The sequence below is a fragment of the Stylophora pistillata genome, chromosome 5 (genome assembly GCF_964205215.1).
Source record: "Stylophora pistillata chromosome 5, jaStyPist1.2, whole genome shotgun sequence".
Lineage (NCBI taxonomy): Eukaryota > Metazoa > Cnidaria > Anthozoa > Scleractinia > Pocilloporidae > Stylophora > Stylophora pistillata.
Genome location: NC_142523.1, coordinates 35,237,407 through 35,260,497, shown reverse-complemented (window position 1 = coordinate 35,260,497; position 23,091 = coordinate 35,237,407). Strand labels below are relative to the sequence as shown.

The 23,091-nt window shown below is 39.6% G+C and overlaps 1 protein-coding gene and 1 pseudogene across 4 annotated transcripts; one reads left to right on the top strand and one right to left on the bottom strand.

Moving 5' to 3' along the window:
• The first annotated feature begins 446 nt into the window (after positions 1–446).
• Positions 447–3,151, top strand: LOC148731648 (uncharacterized; annotated as a pseudogene).
• A 1,478-nt stretch (positions 3,152–4,629) lies between these two features.
• Positions 4,630–22,301, bottom strand: LOC111332492 (low-density lipoprotein receptor-related protein 2). Of its 4 annotated transcripts, XM_088760634.1 has the most exons (12): positions 21,328–22,301; positions 20,672–20,857; positions 18,715–18,900; positions 18,342–18,513; positions 17,811–17,999; positions 10,882–11,281; positions 9,869–10,266; positions 9,248–9,436; positions 7,757–8,162; positions 6,417–6,811; positions 5,897–6,082; positions 4,630–5,086 (listed from the first exon to the last, which is right to left on the bottom strand). In XM_088760634.1, exons 5-12 carry the CDS (start codon positions 17,977–17,979, stop codon positions 4,983–4,985), a joined length of 2,247 nt encoding a protein of 748 aa, XP_088616760.1. In that variant the 5' UTR covers positions 17,980–17,999; positions 18,342–18,513; positions 18,715–18,900; positions 20,672–20,857; positions 21,328–22,301; the 3' UTR covers positions 4,630–4,982. The 4 variants fall into 4 exon arrangements, with proteins under 4 accessions (XP_088616760.1, XP_088616761.1, XP_088616759.1 ...); XM_088760635.1 differs by lacking the exon at positions 18,342–18,513; XM_088760633.1 differs by lacking the exons at positions 18,342–18,513; positions 18,715–18,900; positions 20,672–20,857; positions 21,328–22,301 and having other exon boundaries at positions 17,811–18,262.
• Between the last annotated feature and the right edge of the window lie 790 nt (positions 22,302–23,091).

The following is a 23,091-nucleotide window of genomic DNA, read 5'->3' as shown; positions in this document are numbered from 1 at the left end:
CCCCTTATATCATACAAAAACTTCGATACAGGTCTCCTTCATATCAAATATACCTATAATTTTCTCCTGAAGCCAAAAATTCAAGGCAATCTGAGCAATTTTCGATAGTCTAGTATATGCAAATTGCAGGTTTATGTTATTACAACGGCAATATTCGCAACTGATACCAACCCAACAATAACAAAAACTTTGTTAACATCAAAGGGAATTGCCCATGCTATAATTACACAAAATGTCACCTTTAGAAGTGGTTTCCATACCAAGAGTATGCACGTTAGCCCACACCACCGTTTTCAAAACTTGTCCGCGCTACCATTTCCCGCCACCGCAGTGCGATCGGTGGTATGTGATTGCGTTACACACAGGAAGCCCATGAGTGTGAGAATGTTTATCTTCACGTCCCTCTTTCATGCTTGCCATTGTTTGAAATTACTTCGTTTGCTAAAATGGCTGCATGCAGCCACTCCGAACTCGTTGGTGGTTCTTGTATTTCCCGCAAGACCAGTGGAGAAAGTAAATGCATAGTCAATAACTAACTGCAAAAGAGACATCCAAGGTCATCTTAAAACATATAAATGCCATGATTCTCAGCTGGAAAGTGAGTTCATTCTTCTTCTCGCCAGAGCAGGTAAATATCTCATTATCCAAAATGTCAAGAATGTTTAGCCAAGGCAAATACTGTATCCGTCTTTGTCCTGCTTTTATAGTTTGCACTAAGATCAATGAGGTCATATCGTGATACGGTTCAATGCCCTGGATCTTTGCTTTAAGATTTATTTCTTGAATCCACATAAACGCTTGAATCCAACACAACAGGATGCCAGTTAGCAGTATATGTTGTCATGAAATATAAAGCATTGGTTTATGCCTACAATTTAGTTATTCACAACCTTTCATTCCTTCATTTATTTACTTATTTATTTATCCATTCATTCATTTATTTAATAAGTTTATATATATATATTATATATATTATATACATTGGAAATTATCTCCATTATATTTGCATCAATTTACGAAATGGGATGGGGAAGGGCCGGGGCTTGCATTGAATTGCACACCTTCTAATCAAAGGTAAATTTCCATGATTTGAAATTTTCGTTTGTTCGTTGTTTTATGTTTTCGTTTGTGTGTGTGTGTTTGTGCGTTCGTGTTTGTGTTTGTGTGGTTTGCTTGTTTGTTTTGCTTTGTATTTTTATCCTTGTGAGTGAACAAGTAAACGACTTCGCTTTTCCAGGTATATCTGACGTCGAGGAAAGCCATAAAGAAATTTCAATTTGTTCCAGGCATAGAGACGACTGCGGAACTAGACGGCTATGCAATAAAAAAAAACTGCTCCTGTCCATCGGATTGGGCTCCACATGGGAAGTCTTCGTGGAAAGGTGATCGAGGCATGACTCTGCAACAGTCTGAAAAGCTTTATGCCTTAACATCTACAATTGTTCCGGTGGGGTCACGTGAGTATACATCAGAATTCCATCCTGACCGCCACCGTGATTGCCTAAAAATTCATGTAGCTGTAATTTGATGTAAAAGATACCGGCTTGAGCTTGGTAGAGTTGCAACGAATAACTCGTTTACTCACGAGACAAGCCATACAGAAGAGAATACCACGACAAGGTTTTTAGTTGAATCATCATTGGATAGTTCTGTAACCAAAGGAGATCAGTCAATGGAAAATTCTTTGGATACAAGTATTGGCTGTATAACCGAAATGATACGTCATTACGACCGTCATAAGTGACGATTGTTATTAATTATCATTAAACGAGTAATTGTAAAAGTGCGCTGGTTGTTCGAAAGAATGGAATATTTGACAGTTATTCCCCCATTCGCGCGTTTCTTTGACAACGCATAAAAGATTCGACCCGGATGATAACAAAAACAATTATTTGTTTATCTCGGTAATTATTCACTTTAATCACGTTAAGAAAACTATAATAAAATGATAGGTTGATAAAATGGTTGAGGTAACCCAACAATACTGGTCTGTGTCTTTATTCAGGGTTGCCAATCAAGTAATAGCTCGTTGTGTTAAAGAATGGATAACCTAACAATTACAAGTGAGCACTCACCAGATTCTTGTACTAGAGGTATGAGGTATATGCAGTGAGGAGTGAAATCAAGAAGAAGAAAAAGACTTCCGTTCACAACGTAGCAGACTCAACCAGTTCCTCTCTGATTGTTGAGTCGATAGCATCATGCAATCTAAGAAAACTTTTAGCCAGTTGAAAGCACAGAGCCAAAAGGAACACATATCAAAAGCAAGCAAGTCCATTGTTGCAGTACTGGAGGTCATTGCTCCTGGGGATACTTGTGCTTTATGGGAAGCAGTGAAGAATGCCAGGCTGGTTGATGACGCACTGTCTGTAGAAAACGCCGATCAAAGTGAAACGATCTATCTAAGAGCTCTAGCAGAAACATATGAACATGCTATTGGTTGGGAAACACGTAGGCAAGTGCTGTCCATAATGGTAGATTTGGTTCCATTTTCGAAGCTTCAAGAGTATCTACCAGGCATAGCCCGCCATAGAGTTACACCCGCAAGACACCATATTAAGAAGTATGGTCGTGGAGTACCCCAGCCCACTGCAAGAAGTACAAGGATGCGAATAGACTATTCCCAGTTAGATCATTTTTTGTCTTTCCTCGCGAGACCTCATGTAATCCAGGACTTGCTTTTTGGGCAGCGTTATTTGTATTTATCAGGTGGCAAAATCCTTGAAACCCCAAATGTTATACAAACGATGGTGAACGAGCGCGTCATCGATCAGTGCCAGCAGTACTGTTTGGAGACTAACTTCAAGCCCTTCAGTGCATCAACCATGCAACGCACCCTGGTATCGTGTTCAGCAACAGTAAGACAGTCTCTTCAAGGACTTGATTATCTATCGGCGGAGGGGACTAAACTTGAGTAGTGGAAGACATGGCGAGCATTGCTGAATCTCTGACCACTCATGGAATTGATGATCCAACAGCAAAACGACTAGAAAAAGTCTTCAAAGAAGGCAAGCGATATCTCAAAAGCGACTTTATGCCACGAAGACGCTTACTCGTTTCAGTATTTCTTTCCTTCAAGATATATGCACATATTTCCACTTGGAAATTGATTCCCTTCCTGCAACACGAAAAGTGCCATACATTGGTCTGATCAATGAAGTGATAAAGTCGTGTACGTGCAAAGAAATAGAAACTTTCCAGCTAGAAGTAACCATGGTCTTCGCATACAGAAAGTAAGGACTCGTGGAATAGAGAGACACCAACGTTATTCAACTGTCTTGACAGAGAAAAGTACAATATATAGGTGCTTATGCGTCATACACGGCTACAATATGTCATTATCCCTTTATAGCTTTGTTATAAAAAAAATTGGCAGCGAAAACCTCACGTTTACATAACATGCTTTAGATCGATAGGATTTTATGAAGACCAACCTTGTTCTGTCAAAAACGTTGGTCATCTTTTGTGTCATTCTCACTAAATGGGCTTCCAGTGTGTAACGCAATCACATACCACAGATCGCACTGCAGTGGCGAGAAATGGTTGCATGGATAAATTTTGAAAACAGTGGTGCGCGCTAACATGCGTACTCTTAGCATGGAAACCACTTCTAAGGGTAACATTTTGTGTAATTATAGCCTGGGCAATTCCTTTTGATGTTAATAAAGTTTTTGTTATTGATGGGTTTGTATTAGTTGCGAATATGGCCGTCGGTAATAATATAAACCAGCAATTTGCATATACTAGACTATCGAAAATCGCCCAGATTGCCTTGACTTCTTTACTTCAGGAGAAAATTATATGTATAATGAATATGAAGGAGACCTGTTATGAAGGAGACCTGTTTCGAAGTTTTTGTATGATATAAGAGGGAATTCGAGTGTTCCGATAATGTTTTTCTTAATGTGACATGCAAGTCACGTTGGTCACGTAACGCGCTTCTTGATCTCAAATACGCTTCTATAAATCGCTCTCAAAATTCGCAGTTTAAGTAGTCCAAACATATTATTGCAGTTTCTAAAAGAAGAAACCTTGTTCTTGACAATGGTTATTGTCTCAGTTTATGGAGCCATGTAACAATGGCCAATTTTAGTCGCCAAAGTTGAGCTATGTTTTGATGGGTGAACTTTTACCTGTATTAGAAAATTCGTAAAAAATCGTTTTTTTAAGGAATCTTGGAAAAAATACTTAAGAACCTTTGATAAACATCTCTTATTTTAGAATTTTCACGTGGTTTCCGAATTGCTGGCGAAGTAAATTTTTTGGGCCGTTATCTTGAGGTGCACTATTTCACCGGGAAAACACGGTTATGAACCCCTAAAACGCCAAACGCCTCCGTTCTCCCAAAAGAATTTTTTTCGGCATTTTTTATATTTTTCCGTAACTAAGGCCATTCATACCTAGTATGTTCTGGCAAAGTTTGAAAAATTTCTATTTTTTCATTTTCAACACCTCTGCTCGATTTTTACAGACGACCACTCGTATGGAATAATTTACATCTGTTCATTTTCTCTAAGTTGGTTTTAACTGCGATGTGGAGATGTGGAGATCTTCCTTAGAGGGCTCTTTCGAACATCCCCGGGTCTCAGACCATCTCATGTGATGAACAGGTAGTTATAGATCAACATATAGTCGCTGTGACAAATGCATTATATATGATGGACAAAATAGTAAAAGAAAGAGAAAACATAAACTGTTGTATTCCCTGGACATCCAAGCTTTGTTCTATTGGACACACGTGGCACATTATTTCCTTACAACATTTTGACGTCATTTACGATCTATTACTAGGCACATGCGCAGCATCTATTTGCGGCATCGACAGTGTAACTGACCACAATACCTGAAGAATCACAACGATTATTTCAACTGATTATAATATATGTTCGCAGTTCTTATACTTTTGCAGACGTGGTCTGTTCCATTCCATTTTCCATTTGCGTTACATCTCCTTACTGTTGATCCAATCACCCCAGGCCCCTCTATGCAAGGGATCCTTCATTCTGCGTCATATAACACCTCTGTCGTTCTAGTAGAGTTACATTCCAAAGGTATACCATTAGTCGGCAGCGGACACCGGAGAGCTCTACAGAAAACAAAATGATAGTTTACGTGACGTTCATATTGCTTTTATAACTGAAAATGTGATCAATGATAGTTGATAAGAAAATTTTCCCATCGGGAATTACATAAGATAGATATGTATGTGCAGACGGTCACTATTTTCAACCCTGATGATGGCAAACAGCAGAAAACGTTTGGTTCAAACATTTTAATTTTTTCCTAATCTTTTAGCCCTGTATAGAATATACTTTACTAAGCGAACATTATGGACACGCTAATTGCAATGATGATAGCAATGACGATGATATTGCATGACAATAATAAATACCGGTATATTTGTAATGATAGTGACAAAGGCAAGGATAGTGACGGTGACAGCAGTGACAAGGATAGTGACAGTGACACTGACACAAGGCTTCTTCTAGACGGGGATGGGGACGGGGACGGGGACAGGGAAGGGGACGGGGACGGGGACGGGGAAGGTGACGGTGACGGTGACGGTGACGATAAAAATAACAGTGAGAGTGACAGTGGCAATGACAGTGACAGTGATAGCGACGGCGTTAGTAACAGCGACTGTGACAGTGACAGCAGTGGCGACATTGGCAGTGACAGTGACGGTGACAGTGACAGTGACACTGACACTGAGAGCGACAGTGCCAGTGACAATGACAGTGACAGTGATTGTGACCGTGTCAGTGAGAGTGACAGTAACAGTGACAATGACAGTAACCAGAAGATGATTTACAAAAATATTGAATATTGAAGTATGATCTTCACTCCTAAATTATCATACAAAGTTTCATCGGAAAGTTAATATGTTGCTACTTACTTTGACAAATAAACTCTTGTCCGCTCCAAGTTCCATCCTGTTGGCATCTTCTCACTCGAGAACCAGATCCTACATAGCCATTATTACACATAAATCGACAGACTGTATCATAATAAAATGATGCATTGCCCGAGCATTCAAGTATTGCACCATTAGTTGGCGCAGGCAACGCTGGACACACGATCTCTGCAATGAAAAAGAAAAGAAACTGTAACAAAAGTATCTGGAACTGCTGTTGTTTATACCGAAATGATGATTGCAGATGAGACTCATTTGGGGTGAGATACGAAACTAACTTGCAAAAAATTATCATCGACATTTCAAAGTTAGCGATACGGACTGGGAAGCTGTCACACCTACTGAGAGAAAACGCTTTCAACTTCGTGCTAGCTGTTGGTTGTGATCATTACCCTCCTAGCATCTAAACTCGTGTGACTTTTAAGCATTCCAATTAATACTCCACTACCTTTTTCCTGTACTACCTATCTCTCAGCGTGGTTTGCAAAATTGTATTACAAACCTGGTAACTGCAACAAGCTGTCAAATGCGACGATTCCACCTGATAAAAATCCGCCGGATGTTACAATACCTACAACCGTTCCATTATAGGCATCTACTTGGAAAACTCTTTTTTTGTGCCGCTCATTGATGAACAAATAGGACGAGGTAAAAGTCACTCCATAAAAATACATTCCTCCTCGCTGAACGAGAAGTTTTCTATTGTTTCCACTGTAATCAACTGACTCTACTACGTATATTCTAACGTCCACCCAGAAAATTAACTTGTTTCGTCGATCAAGAGTGATACCACATGGCTGCTTAACATTGGTCGTCACTATGGCGGAACGCTCCTTGCCATTTAAAGTTGATTTCTCGATTTTCGGCGGGCTCCCCCAGTCAGTCCAAAACATCAATCTGTCGAGCAGAGCACCTAAATTATTTGAGCTTAAACTTTCCTGAGAGTGAGACCCAATAAATAGGCTCTTTTCAAATTTTATTTGCATGGTCTAAATGGAGCGGCATTGGGCAATCCTTGGTGCATCAGACTCCTACATTGTCGCCAAAATAGGGTTATCTATTAAAAGAAAACAATCTGGCATACTTTTATAATTCACTTTAACAATATCAAGCCCCTACTAGACAATCCCCTCCACGCCTACATTTCTTGATCACTCTGCTACGTTGAATCTTCTACTCAACGGAGACGCACAGTTTACTCCGTCCGTACACAGGATGTTCGCTGATAACTAAATGGAGCTCGCTGCATTAACACAGAGGGCGCATACTAAAGTAGATATGCTTGTAAAGTGATTCTCATACTTTATCCTAAAATTTTCACGTTATATTCCACAATAAATTAAAGTCAATAAAGTAAAACAAAGTCTGTGTCCTGGAAAATGGTTTCCGGCCATGTCAAACTATTTATAAAACTCAGTGTAACTTTAGGTCGAGTGCTGTGAGCCCAGTTGCTTGACGCTGGATTACGATCAGCGTATAAAAAACTCTCTCTTTGTAAGTTTGAGTTTAGAAAGGTTTGGATCCTCTATGAACTCTTTAATAATGACCCTAGATGGCTCGTTCAATTCAAGCTTCCCTGTAGTCTGTAATCCGATAAGGGCCGCTCCTGATCACAAACTTCGAATTCCTCCCCTCGAATACCTTTAAATTTAACTTGTTATTCAGGTGTGATCTTCGGGGATAAGAAAAACATACTACATATTACATGAAGCATCTCCTTCTACATTGCAAAGGAAGGTAAGTGAAAAGCCCTTTTTTTCCCTCACTAATTCCACTTTAATGCTTGGTTCTTACCGCAAAGAATATTTAAAGAATTTCTCCTTATTGACGAGTGCTACTTACCCCTCGTATGGGTCAAGGGAGATTCCTTTTGGACTTCCACCTTTTAAAAACCAGACAATGCTCTTGTTATTTCCCTCGAGGTCTGATACCGATATGGTACCATTTGTGAGATCAGTCCAGTACAGTTGCAATGAATTCCACTCAACTGCTAGATCCCCACAGACTCTTGTACATGCGTTATTGTGAATAGCTTTTATACTTGTGCCGTTTATATTCGAGCGTTTGATGTTTCGTTCGGCATCGCTCCAAAAACTGTAGCCCAAGTTGTAATGAAAGTCTAAAGCTAGAGGTACAGTTAAATTTGAAACGACTATATAACTCAACTTGTTACCGAACTCCAAAGCAAATATGCGGTCATAACTGGAAACCAAAAGACATGGGGAATTGCAAGTAGGTCGTCCAAGTTCTAAGGGAAAGCAGAACAGCAAATTAGAAGAAGTTATTATTTGGCTGTCTCACGAGGACTGGGAACTACCAATTAGCGAATTTGATTGGCTGAAATCAACATTGAAAACGGTCTAGATTTTCCCATCTAGACCGGCATCTAGACCGGTCTAGAAAAAAAAGGTACAAAGAATATGAAAAATTGTCATATAAGACACAGCCATATAATAAACATCTTATTAACCGAGCTAGGTCGGTCTGTATGGGAGAATCTTGACCTCGGTCGCTGGTACAGACCTCAATGCGTTCGGTCTGTACTGGTGACCTCGGTCAAGATTCTCCCATACAGACCTCCCGCTCGGTTAATAAGAACTAAATAAAGTCTCGCTCTGACGAAAGGCTAAAGCTCGAGACGACAGCTTTAAAACCCCTCACGATGGCCAATTTACATTGCCATCTCAATTAATAAAAGCAAATAATATTGTTACCCCCACCAACGCAGCACCACAGTTTCTTTAGAAACTATCCCCTTTACTCACTTGAACATGACACTGATCGGAAATCACACCATCGGAGAAAAATTTCAAAAAACTTTTCATCCATGTGTCTCTCCCGAAATCAATGTTCGTTGTATTTTGGAGCGGGTTTTAAACTGAGTGATCACTTGTGGCATAAAAAGGCGTTTTTTGATCGTTGCTTATAATACCTCTATTCTGTGGAACCTGTATAAAGTGTTCACCCCGCGCTACTCCCCGTGGGTGATTATGACGGTAGTGGACTGCATGCAGAGCCTACAGTCTATGCTCCTTATCTGAAAGGATTTAAACGCGTTACCGTTTACCCATATCGACGTCACTGTTAAGACCGCAATTCTTATTATTTATCATTTAATCGACCCAAATTATTTAGCCCATCTATGGCTCGACGCCTTGACCTAAAATACTCAATATACATCGGAGATTTCACTTTTTCGGGAAAAGCAAATTGCGAGATGCGCTTAATGTTCGAAGCCCTTTAAAACTGTATATCAATTTACAAGTGGTCCGTAGCCTTTTTTTTCCGCTGTATACAGAAGGCATTATAATCTACTTTGCTAGGAAAACCCACCTTGACAAGAAAACTCCTGTCCTGTCCAAATTCCATTGCGTTGACATCTTCTTACATTAGAACCAGATCCTATGTAGCCATAATTACACAAGAAGTGGCACTCTGTACCACGATACATTATATTCCAATGACATCCAAACTTTGCTCCGTTGGACGGTGTAGGCAACACTGGACACGTAATCAATACAGCTAAGGAGAAACGAAACTGTGATTACTGACCTGGATTTCGTCTCTACCAAGAAGTGATCAGCGGAAACAAATATGGGGTATGGATGGTAAGGAAAATTTGTTGGTCTCAGCCCCATCCCTTTCCCACAGGATGCGACATGTCGAATCAACTAGAATATTTTAGAGATTTTGTGTTAACTTCTAAGGAAAGTGTCTATGCATACTTTAAACCCAAACAATTGATTCAAAATCCCTCGCTTATGCTAGTTTTCGGTTTAACACTGCGGACAAAGTCTTTAGTTATCACCGAGTAAAAGAATTCACAACTTCTGGCTATTGATTGCGTTCTAAAAGTCAGAACGATTTAGGGTTTCTCGGTTTAAGATTGTACCTTTACCAATCCCTCTACCTTATATCTGTCGGTGTATGAGCTTTTGAAAATGTATTACAAACCTGGTAACTGCAAGGAGCTGTTAAAAACGACTATTCCAAAAGTGTGGGTAGTGTTCATGTAAAAATGACTTTCCACCGTTCCTTTGAAAGTATCCACTTTGTAACCATTTCCATCAATGTCTGTAACAAATAAATATGACCAGCTAAAGAAAATCCCAATATAACTAAAAAAGAGACGCCTCTTTAATTCAAAGAGTGATCTTCTGTTGTTTCCATCGTAATCAGAAGATTCTATAGCGCCAGTGACCTCGTCCATCCAGAAAACAAGTTTGTTTTGTCTATCAAGGGTGATGCCAAATGGGTCAGAAAGATTTGATCTCACCAGCAGCTCAGCCTGCGCTCCGTACATAGTTGATCTCAGGACATTTCCCCACAACCTCTGAGTCCAAAACATTACGCTGTGGAGAGAATGATTAGTGAACGTTTTCTGAGTGCTCACTCGTTTACGATGCACAGTAGTGCAAAACTAGCGATCTAAAGTGACACGGCGTTCAGAAACACTAATATAGAACATCTCTTATTATGATTCTTACCCATTTTGCTCGATAAGATATAATAATAATAATAATAATAATAATAATAATATACATTATTTACAGAGCACTAACTCCCAATGGTGCAAAAGCACGATTTTAATTTGTGCTGACAGCGGAAAATAAAAGCAGGGAGAGAAAACAATACAGACAAACAAAAGAGATGATACTGGATTTGAATAGTTTTGCTAGAAATTTGCAAAAGTCTTTCCTCCGTAATTTTTGATCACTGAGGATTTTATCACACCAAGGCTCTTCCCGGTTTAAGTGGCAAGAAGTGAACAAAACAATTCCCACCCCAACAATCCATACGTTTACTTTACAGTTTCTCGATACGCCGTTAAAGGATAAAAGAAGGATTAAGCCGATCGCATATTTCCGAACATTTTCCCCTGAGCCCTTCCCTTAATTATATAGTGACCAAGATTTCACTCCGGGTTCTTATTCATTTGAGTCATTTTTCACAGATCAATCTCTTACCCCTCGTGTGGGTCGAGAACAATTCCCGCTGGGAAAATGGCTGGGAACCTCGAAATGACAGTTCGTATGTTATTTCCATCGAAGTCTGACACTAATATCGTATGTTTTGAATTATCAGTCCAGTACAATAGCAATGAAGACCACTCCACTGCGAGTCCATAACTTTTGGTGTCATCGTGGATAACTGTTATGTTTGTGCCGTCCATATTCGAGCGCTTGATGTTACGTTCCGTCAGATCACTCCAAAATATGAGGCCTAAGCCGTAATGAACGTCTATAGCTGCAGGACTTGACAAATTGAAAACGATTGAAAAACTACTCTTGTTACCGCAATCAAACGCCAATATGCGCCCATGAGCTGCAGCCAAAAGACATGGAGAATGGCATGGATGTCCCATAGCTATGGGAAAAAAAGCACAGCAGCTTACTATAAAAAAGTCCTGGTTAACACATTCAGATGACATTGTATGCAACTCGGGGACCATTTGACGACAATCGCTTTCAATTAAGCATTTGGTATTGGTAATCGGTGAAAAAAAATTGTGATGACTAGAGTTCATTGTTATTGTATTAATTTATTACTTTGTTTGCTGCATTGGTTTCCCCTAATTGGATTAACAATTGATGACTTAATCTGTATTAAACTGTTTCTATTTTATTTTATAACATAATGAATGTAGTAGGCATCGTCTGATTGGTCAATTCAGTTTCCAGGCGATGCTTTATTGGGTTATAGAACCCGCATGTAACTAGTCATGTCATGGAAGTAATAGAACGCATTTTTTTCCGAGCTCTATAACTGTTAAAGCTACTTGGGATGTTGGTAGAACACTCTGAAAACTTGTAAATCATCTGCTTTCGGCTCGTGATTTATAAGCTCGCATCATGTTCTCCCAGAATCACACGTGGCTTATCACGTTATAGAGCCCGAAAAAGTGTGTTCTTTTGCTTAAGTAGAATTTGTTTGTTCCTCTGGGCACTGTTGTAGCGTAGAGACTAAGACAATTGCAAAGGTAATAATAGAAGGAGTTTCATTTTCAAATCATTATACGTCTTTCTTATTTCAAGTAACCTGGTAAAAGCGATTCAGGTCAAATGTCCTCAGAGGCTAGGTCTTATCATCCCAGTATTTTTCGGTGCGCAATGAAAACTCAGTTCGTGAAAGAATCAGTTTTTGCAAAAAATGCCTTTATTGGTTTTTCAAAATCAAAAAATGACATAGCTGCATAGTATGTACAACTTTCCGCAGCCAGCCGAGGTTTTATTTAACAGCACTGTACCTTGTACCGAAGAAAGTTATAGATGAGGATATTGATAATGTGCGAGCGAGGTGCGCGGACGAATATTTGATCGTTCCGCGTTAATGCAATTTTTTCCCTCTAACTATGTCTAATCCGTCTGATAATTCGCCTAAAAAATAAAATGAGAGCCTCAAATTCGGAATTGCTTCCATAAAGAAAAATTTTGAAGAGTTTCAGAATTCGCTCAGACTTAGCGCCAACGATTCTAACAGGGAACTTAAGCAAACCACGACGGCGACGGTAACGAGAACGTGGAAAAACAATTGATCTAATTGGCAGAATAGTAGCCCAGCACGTGCGTTTTAAAACTTTGTACATTTCTTAGCCGTCCTTTGCAAAACAACAACGTGAAATCACCAAAATCTGCGTCGCCTGTGAGGCGAAACCGCGGCGGCAAATTATTTTAATTTACATTTGGAACTCAACGCTACTTTTACGCGTTATGTTAAGTTTTAGGTCTGGCGCCCTATGAGACGGTAAACACATGCAGCCATTTTCGAAATTCTAACTAAAAGTGGAAACTCATTTTTTTATCGACGTCTTCCGTGGCGTTGCCGTCGTCATTGCTTAAGTTCCCTAATGTCTCCAGCAATGGCGGCAAAGCGAGTCGACCGGCGATATCACAGGACGAGACTTCGGGCATTCTGCAATTTTATGGAAAGTCTTACGATGAATTTCGCCACGAAACGGATAAAAGTTAACAACAGTCTGGTCACGCCAGACAATTTCTTATTTTGAGACATGAGAAACATGAAAGGTATATTGCCTGGGTAGCGTTTATCCAGCAACGTGAAATACGTGTACACGATATATTTGTTCATATTCGGAAACACTAGATAATTTCAAGACTGCAAACATTAAAACAATATATTATCTTTCACCCTCATGATGGCCGCTACTATTAATCAACCCTCAGAAATACAAGCTAAAAACCATGCGACATCCCCTTCGCTATACAAGGAGGTTAGGGGGATTAACAGAAGCCCTTCCGGGTTGATATTTAGTAAATAAACCCCTTCGGGCGGCTGGTATGTCGGCTGATAATGTCCGCGGCTGAGAGATTGTCCGAATAATGAATATTTGGCAGAGAAGCTTTTTCATTTCATTTCATTTGAACAACTTTATTGGGTTTGACTTCTAAAAAATAAAATAAATAAATAAAAAAAAGAAAAGAAAAAAAAAACACACAACAGTAGCACTTAGTACACTATTACAAAGACCCAAATGGGGGTGCGAACGGGACGCGAGGTCCCATGCAAGGCACTCCCCTATATTAAAAAGTAAATAAATAAATTAATAAATGAGTAAAAAAGACAATTTTGTAAAAAAAAAAAAAAGGAAATACAATAGTTAACGCTGGCAGGGGCAGGTTCTGATCAAGGTCCAGGTACAGGTGTAACCTGCATCAAAAGAGGTCCGAAGTAAGTACATAAGATGAGACATAATAAGATTCTTGAAGGATTCTGGGGTAGAAAAATTTGAAGGCGGCGATATTTTACATATGTAGTTCCAGAGCTTAACAATTCTGTTAAAGTAGGACGACTGATAGGTGCTAGTCTTACATAACGGTGTTTTAAGACAACAGGAGTTTATAAGATCCATCTCGTCGCTCTCCTCTGCACTCAGTTCAATCTCAGTTTTAAGGGATACTTGCGACGGGGACCAAACTTGCGTTGCATAGGACAGCTGCCACTTCACAAGTGCCAGATAGAGTGTGCGCCTGACTGACAGATCAGTCAGTAGGGGGCACGTGCGTTTCAGAAGCCCAAGGAGTCTGTTGGCCTTGCTGACGATGATGTGAACATTATGGTCCCAAGAGAGGGTACTTGTCAGAGTAACCTCGACATCTTTCTCATTGGTGACACGCTTAAGCTGAACTTGGTTGAGGTGATAGTTGTATGTTAGGGGCTTCTTTTTATGGGTCACGGTTAGGATTTTGTACTTGCTGGTGTTAAAACAGATGTTATTACGCTGAGACCACTCGTCGAGGTTGGTAAGCGTGGTCTGTAAGGAAATGCAGTCACCCATTGATTTGATGCTGCGATACAATTTCGTATCGTTAGCATATAATGCGACCATAACAGCATCCACAGTTTCTTCTGGGAGATCACTGATAAAGATGGTAAACAATAAAGGACCCAGGAGGCTTCCTTGGGGGACACCGGAGATGACTGGTGCCCACTGTGATGCTCCACCCTCGATAACTACTCTCTGCATCCGTCCACCAAGATAGTCAGTTAACCATGAATGTAGCCTCCCAGTCGCGACGGATGCCCCCAGCTTAGCCAGTAAGATCTGATGATCTACCGTATCGAAGGCTTTGGCGAAGTCGAAGTAAACAACATCTGTCTGAGTGTTCTGATCAACCTGTTGTCCGATAGTGTGCAATACTGACAATAGCTGTTTAACGCATGATCGGTTCTTGAGAAATCCGTGTTGGAATTTTGTGATGAAGTTCTTAATGTGATTGTACATGGTCTTGAATGAACAACGTTCCAAAACTTTGCTTACAATCGGGAGAAGCGATATGGGTCGGTAATTATCAACTGGCTCTTCCCATTCTTTCTTGTGGATGGGTGTTATATCTGCCGACTTGCATTCTCTTGGAATTCTGCTGCTGCTAAGAGAGACGTTAAAAATAGCGCAGAGACTCGGAGCTATTTGTTCACTGCATTGTTTTAGTAGTCGAGCTGGAATGCCGTCGGGACCACATGCTTTTGAGGTGTCTAGTCCAGTCAAGTAATCTCTCACCTCTTCAACTGATACTTCTATTTGCGGAATTTCCATAGAAGTTTTTGGTGATATGTTAATCTCAGCCCTATTTACAATAGAGGCTGCGGGAAGGAAAACAGAACAGAAATATTCATTAAAAAGTTCTGCTTTCTGAGCAGGTTCCTTAGCTGTCACACCGTTGTCACACCGTTGTCACACCGCTGTCACACCGCTGTCACACCGTTGTGCCAGATCGACCTCCTAGAAACACTTTGTGGTAGCTCCAAAATTGTTTTGGGTTGTCTTTGAAAGACTTCTCAATTTGTTCTACGTACTTTCGATGTTTGGAGCAAACTACATACTTGATGTTTTTGACTCAAATCATCAGCCGACATACCAGCGAGCCAGAACGGGGTTTGTTTATTTTATAACCCTCCCATTAATTTTAGTAATTGAAAGTTTCTCGATATTACCTGAATTTTTTACGGTCGTCTGCACTTGATCAACGCATTGGAATGAGAAATCACTTAAATCATTTGGTGTTTTGTTGAAATCTACCCCTACCTCACAGGTCTTTTTCTTAGTGACCATAGCAGACTTATGGTTGCGAAATCTAACTGCAGTTAATTCATTTGTTGCGAAACCAATGTATTGTAGGCGACGTTTCTTGCAGGAAGCCAAATAAATGATGTTCTTAGAACCACAGGAAAGTTTCGATCGTACCTTGTAACTTTTGCCTGTTTGAAAACTTAAAAAGGAAGATTCAACAAAAAGTTGCGACAAAGATCGTATCTTGTTCTATTACATTTAAAACATCCCTTAACATCAGCGGCCCCTTCGTATTCGATGTTAGGGCCATAACGAGAAGGCGCCAACAATTCTTTAAGATTTTTAGATCTGCGAAAGGATACTTCGACGGAATTTGAAGGAAAGAGCTCTTTTAACTTGGGATTGAATTCCAAATTACCTAGATGTTTTCTAATGATGCGACTTACGAAACTGATCATCTACTAATTTAGGAGGGTAACGTTGATTAGCCAGGTAACCTTTGTATTCAGATATTCTTTGGGCAAGAAGAGCTTCTACAGAGAGGTTTCTTTATTTTGTAACCTCGTCGCCACGCTATAAGGAATAGCTTGGAAAACGTGTTTAGGATGAGCAATTGATAGTGGGAGATACAGATGACTATCAGTTGGCTTTGTATAAACGTCTGTCCGAATAAAACCCTCGATAAGATGTAGAGTTAGATCTACTGAGCACATGGAGCTCTCGTTCAGAAAAAACTAATTCGATTTTTGTGGTGGGGTATAAAGAGTTTATAAATTCAGTAAACTCATGTAGTGCCAGAAAGCCTTGTTGCCAGTGATCAAAGACGTCATCACAGTATGGCCACCACAAAGCCGGCTTTATGGGGCCAGAAAACTTAGCCTAAAAATCTATTTCACCCATGGCAAGATCTGCATAACTGCAGGTGTTCTTAGGGCCCATGGCTGTGCGACGAACCTGTAAAATAAAGTTTCTTTAAAAACCGAATGATTGCTCTTCATACAAATTTTTACCCTTTCTAAAATGCAATTAGTAGATGGAAGCTTATTTTCTTTGGCATTCAGTGCCTCCTTCACTGTACACCCGTGAGACCAATAGAGTGCCTTCGGGAAAAGGGCCATTCCAATTAAGCTCCTCAATCTTGTTGAGCAGATCTGTGGTGTCTTTGATGAACGATAGTAATTTACGAGCCAATGGTTGCACGTAAAATTTAGTAAAGGCCGAGAGATTTTCTATTGCCGTGCCGCAACAAGACGTGATGAGCCCAAGGGGTTCCCTGCCTTATGGGTTTTGACCACAACAAATGACTTTAGAGTTAGATTTCGCGACCATAAGTCTGCTATGGTCACAACGAAAAAGACCTGTGAAGTAGCGGTACATTTTAACAAAACACGACATGATTTAAGGGATTTCTCATTCCAAGGCATTGATGAAGTGCAGACGAGTGTAAAAAATTAATCAGGCGTAATAAATTGGCGCTAATAAGATATCTTACCTAAAACTATTAATCAAACTTCATAAAGTTAGTTTGTTTCAGTTCCTTTTGTCTTGTTTTATTTCTCTGAGTTACGATGCATTAGCTTTAGTGTGCCATCACATCGAGTCTACGTGCCTGTACACGAGCCATCATTACTACGCCCCCAAATTCCCAACCCAATCAGATTAAAGCCTCATTCGGAGGTCAGGTAAGCAATTAAATTTTGTCTGGTAAATTGTTCCAAGAAGCATTCCTTCTTTCATTGGGAGGACGTTGAAGAGACTCGCACAGATCGAAAAACAATAAACTTAGGAATAGCTGTCACTGGTGGCGGTTATATATTTTTCTTTGGTCTGGGTGCTTACAAAGAGGCTGTAGCCAAAGGTATTTCAATCTTAGAGTGATTACGTTTCCCCACACAAGAGTATCTAACAATAATAATATTTTTCTAGGGTAAACAGGGTTTTTACCAGAAAGCGGCTGAAGAGGTTCCAAATAAACCTCTTCTTAAATCTTTGCAGTCACCTTTTCAAGAAAAGGGGTACCCAGAAACGTGTGCACATGAGTGCAAATTTGTGTGGTCTGGTTTGTGAGAGGAAAGTACTTGAGACAGAAGGTATTGAGTTTTAAGTGAGTTTTACATAGCAACTTTCAAATCACTCTATGAATTGGTCAACTGTCGAATATCAAAGAAATAGTACTTAAAATATCAGTTACCAAGGGCAGAGTTGTTCTGCAACCTAGTTGACGCTTAGAATAAAAATTTAGGCGGCATATTTCTCTTTGAATTACGAAAGCAGACCCTTGGCTAAATGAGAATAGTTCAGTCCATTAAAAAAAACTAATCAATGCGTCTTAGAATGAAAAGTTTTCTATAAAATTTTTATACTTACTCTCGCAATATGATTCCCTTCCGCTCCAAAGCCCGCAGTCTTGACATTTTCTCAACCTGGAGCCAATAAGCTTATAACCCTCAAGGAAAGAGAACTGACACTCTGTATTATAAGGGTATACTGTTGCATACCCAGAGCATCCATGTCGTATGCTATTGGCTGGTGACATCAATGCAGGGCACGTCACAACTGTAAAAGGTAACATTTATTCCCAACCATTTTAGGCAAAATACTCTGGCCAATATTGATTCTTTTGTCTACAGAAAATTAATGGGGAAGCAGCTATGGAAAACGACATATTTACCAAAGAAAATATCTACACGACCTCATTCGCGATTTATAGAGCTGCAAACGCTTGATTAAGAGTTTCAGTTGTCATTTTTCATTTACATAACACGTTAATCTTCTACATCAGTTCAGGTTAATCCCCGCTGTTCCACAATACTCACTCACAGAGATGGGAAAATTGATGAAAAGGGCAGTGTATTAAAGCTCTAAGGATCTAAGTAGAAGATGTTTAATTTGTATTACCTTCACACGTAGGTAAAACATTGTTCCATCATCCCGGATGTTGATTACCAGGAGCAAGACACATTACCACTGATAAGCCATTCAGGCGATAACCAATGGGACAATAAAAGCTACATTGTGCTCATGCGCAGAGAACCTCGTAGGTCTACTATCAGTGATGTACAGTTGTTCACTAAAAATAATGAAGTATTTTTCTTGAAAAAAGAAAACATTGAGAATACGCAGCACATCTCAAAAGATTGGGGAGAATATAGTTATCAGATTTTGTTTTGAATTATGATTTCAAGCTAATTGTGGCCGTCTGTGACTTTTAAAAATACACGAAATATGCTAAGTGTGATAGTTTCAAAGTTGTTGAGGCTTAAGAACTTACCTTGACAAAAAAATTCTTGTCCGCTCCAAGTTCTATTCTCTTGACATCTTCTAACCTGAGTACCAGATCCTACATAACCATTATTACACGCGGACTGCCACACTGAACCATTGTACACTCTTGGACTGTCTAGACACCCAAATCTTGTTCCATTGGACGGTGAAGGCAGCCTTGGACAGGTAATTGCTAAAATAAAAAGCACATCCAAAAATATGGAATAAATCATCAGCTTAGGGTCTGAAAGATAATTCTTCTTCAATATACTGCTTTCGTTGTAAATTTAAGTTTGTTCCACAGGACATAACAGGGAACAATAGAAAATCCAATAATGTGATGTATAGTTAGTCCAATTAATATTTCGCTTTAATGACAAGTCATTAACCCACGGAAAAGAGATGTATCGAGTCATTATAATAATCTCTAAAGGGCTCTGACAACAAAGAATAAGTTCAATGCACTAATAAGTTTAAATGAATTACTAGTGGGGTAAATGGTAGACGAAATAACTTTTTTGCTTCTAATCTTAGTTGTCAGTGGGAAAGAAAAATATCCGAATTGCAAAAAAGACAATGAAATCGTATTGCGGGTAGTTTGCTTTCAATGGTGAAAACTTCAAATGGAATTGATTGGAAAGAAGGAAATAACAAAAACTCCTTTGCATGATTTCGCAATGACCTTACGTCAGGCTCTGCTAACTTATGGTTTTCGTATAAAACTAACTCACTTTAACTACGACGTATATATATAACTGGATTAAGCTAAAACAAAAATTTTCGATTTGTCATTCAAGCTTAAGAACTAGTCTCTGTAAGAATCAAACATTCTGGAATAACTTTTACGACATCTGATTTTACCCTACTGTAACATCAAAAATGACCGAAACTGTAGCGAGATAAAACATTCGCTCCGACGAAACATTCGCTCCGACGAAGGGCTAACGCTCGAAACGTCAGCTTTTGTAATCATTACGGTGGCCAATTTACCATTTCAACTTTGTTGATATATCCAAATTATGTAGCGAGATAAGTTAACGATTGGTCTGTTTCAGTTCACTCTCAGGAAAAATTGAATACATCAGAGTAAAGACCAACGATGTCTCTTTGTATGGTAGAAGTACTGATTTGTAGTGTTTCAGTGAGCTTGAGTTAAAGAAATAAACATGTTACAGTTTTTTGGCTGTTTCTTTATACAAATAAGGCACCAGGTTGCGAACGCGCAGTTGTTGTTACCATGGCAACAGAGGTATTGCAATTTTTAAAAAAGGGCATTGTTGGGCTTCCCCCTAAGTTTTTAACTGCTTGCAAAATTCGGATGGGGGATTAAAAATGTTTATTTCCCGAAATGTTTTATTTTTCTTACGGAGACTAGTTCCAATTTCCACACGTCTGCTAAACAGTTTTAATTTAAAAACTAGTTAAGACTATTAAACACGAAACTCCAGTGCGACGGGATAGAATGGACTCGTTTCAAATTTAACGCGAGTTCTCCTCGGTTGCCGACCAATGCTCAATGCCTCTGTCTCGGTGTTACCCATTTGACCGGCTATGATGTAGAAATTTAGCCTGATCCTGGTCAAACTTGGAGCCAAAAAGATCTTCGAATTTGTCTATGGAATGTACAGCATCTAACAGACAGCAAGCTAAAGGAGATCCGAGCAATGCTGGGGCAAGAAAAGTTACATTTTTCTCCATAATGATTACCACAGTTTCTCATGTGCATTGGACCTCCTCGGTCGATCGTCAGCGATGTACAGTTAATAACTAGTAAATAGAAAATGATGTACTGTTGATAAAAACACTCAAAATTCCCTATTCATCTCTTTGTTTTACAACATTGTTAAGAAGGAGAAACAAAATTCTCAAATGTTAAAGTCTTGTTTTATGTGGTCTTCTGTGATGTTTGGTAAACAAGATAAGTATTGTTTTATTTTCAAGCTTTACTAAGAAATGGGACACACTTTCACAAACAAACTCTTGTCCACTCCAAGTTCCATTCTTTTAACATCGTCTAACTTGGGAACCAGATCCCACACAGCCATCATTGCACCCGAACTGACAGACTGTATCATAAAACTCAGTTGCATTCCTTGAACATCCAGATCTTGTTCCATTTGTTGGTGAAGGCAACGTTGGACACGAGATAGCTGAAACATAACAGAAACAACTGAATTGATTGCCAGAGTATTTTCATTGCAAAAATTTCAAGATAATTTGAATTTAACCTCGCATGTTGGTTAACTAATGTTCCAAACTCAAGGATGTTGGTAACCATGAACAACACACGTGACCTTAAATTAGATGAGCCAAGCAAACCATAACAAATAGGACAATAAAAGTTGCATTGTGCTCCATAACGATTACTACAGCTGCTCGTGCGTAGTGGAATTTTTGGGTTTACCACCAGTGACGTACAACTCATAACTTATAAGATAAAAATAACGAAGGATTGAGGACTCATGATTCGTCTAAGATCTAAATTGACTGGAAAAAATTAGTTGAGTAAGTTTGCTTCGAATTGTTATTTCAAGGTACATGTAGTCGTCTATGACTAAAGTACGTACATGAGATATGTAAAGTGCAATACTCCAAAAGTTGTTATGGCTTATCAACCTACTTTGACAGATAAACACTTGTCCACTCCAGGTTCCAATTGGTTAACATCTTCTGGTTTGGGAACCGTATCCTACATAGTCAGCATTCCATGCAAACTGACAGACTGACCCAACACAGGCTGTCGGTTTTCTTAGACAATCGAGTCTTGTTCCATTGGATGGTGAAGGCAACGTACATTGGACATGTGATCGCTAAAACGACGAAAACGACAACAATTTAAATACCAATATCATGTGCTATCAAAAGTGGCCGAGGAATTCGTGGTTGAACAGTACGTAAAACCTGCTATGCTTGCGAAAGTGGATCCAAGGCAGTTTGGTGCTATCCCAGGGTCTAGCACCACAGAGGCACTAATCAGTATGACGCAAGCGTGGAATAGTGCCACCGACGGGAACGGAGCCACTGTAAGGGCAGTATTATTTGACTTTAAAAAGGCATTTGATCTTATTGATCATGGGATACTGGTCCAAAAGCTTCGCCTTTTTTATATTCACGAGGCCGTCATCTCATGGATTGCTGACTTCCTGTGTTGCCGAAGCAGCGAGTGAAACTTGGTCAAAATTGCTTTTTAGCGTGGCGTGATGTACCGGTGGGGGTCCCCCAAGGCACCAAATTGGGCCCCTACCTATTCATAATTATGATCAATGACATTGACATCCCAGGTTTTGATCTATGGAAGTATGTTGATGATTCTACGATCTCTAAAATAATACCTAACGGACAAGCAAGCAACATCCAAACCGCTGTGGACGCCTTTGCTTTGCGTGCTGCTTCGGGAAAGTTCCAGCTAAACGAGACGAAGTGTAAGGAAATGAGGATTTGTTTTTGTGCAAAGGAGACACTCGCTCTCGATCTCGATCCTATTGTTTTTCATGACAAGCAAATTGATATTGCTTCACATGCTAAGATCCTTGGGGTAAATGTCTCGAGCGACTTAAAATGGAACCATCATATTGCCGAAGTTGTTAAGAAGGCCAGGAAACGCCTGTTTTGTCTCAGTTAAAGCGCTTTTACCTCTCTAAAAGTTTTAAAACTTTTCACTTTAATTTTATAAGTTTTAATTGACCTATTGTTCGAATATGAACGAGGAGCCTCAGAGAGTTAAAGGTCAGTTTCAAAATATGCACTGTTAAACTACACTTCGATCGGCGAAGAAATGGAAAACTGATGCTCACCCGAAAAAGCAGATCCGTTCTTTATACAAGCGAGACTTAAAATGAAGATTGTGAAGAGAAACATAACATCATATCCATGATGTTTCATAATTGCATTCTTTGTGCTGTGTCCAGGTAAATGCCTAGTTATGCCCTTCTTTCGACCAACAGAGGGCTATATTCAAAGTCCCGGACGTTGAGTCAAGAAAGAGGCAAGGGAGGGGTTTGGGGAGAAGGATTGACAAAGAAGACCGTGAGGCCCTGGTTACAGCTGAGGACTCACTCGGAGAGGTCCTGGGGAGAGAAGTATGTTTTCTATATTCAAATTTTACAAAATTTAACAGCAAATACCAGCAACTTGAGTTCAAGAATTTGGTAAAGAATTAATAGGTTCTTTGCATGACTTGATCACGTGATCAACTTTCAGTAAACACAAAAACAGTTCACTCTTGATAAATGTTGTTAGCAGAAGCTGAAAAAACATATTAAAATTAGGCAAAGTGAGAATTTTCAGCTGTATGTCTCAAAAGCAGCGCTTCCAACGACCGCCGAAAGTTAGAATGTAAGCTAGACTGCTACCCAGTCACCCTGACATGGTTATCTCCTCAAGC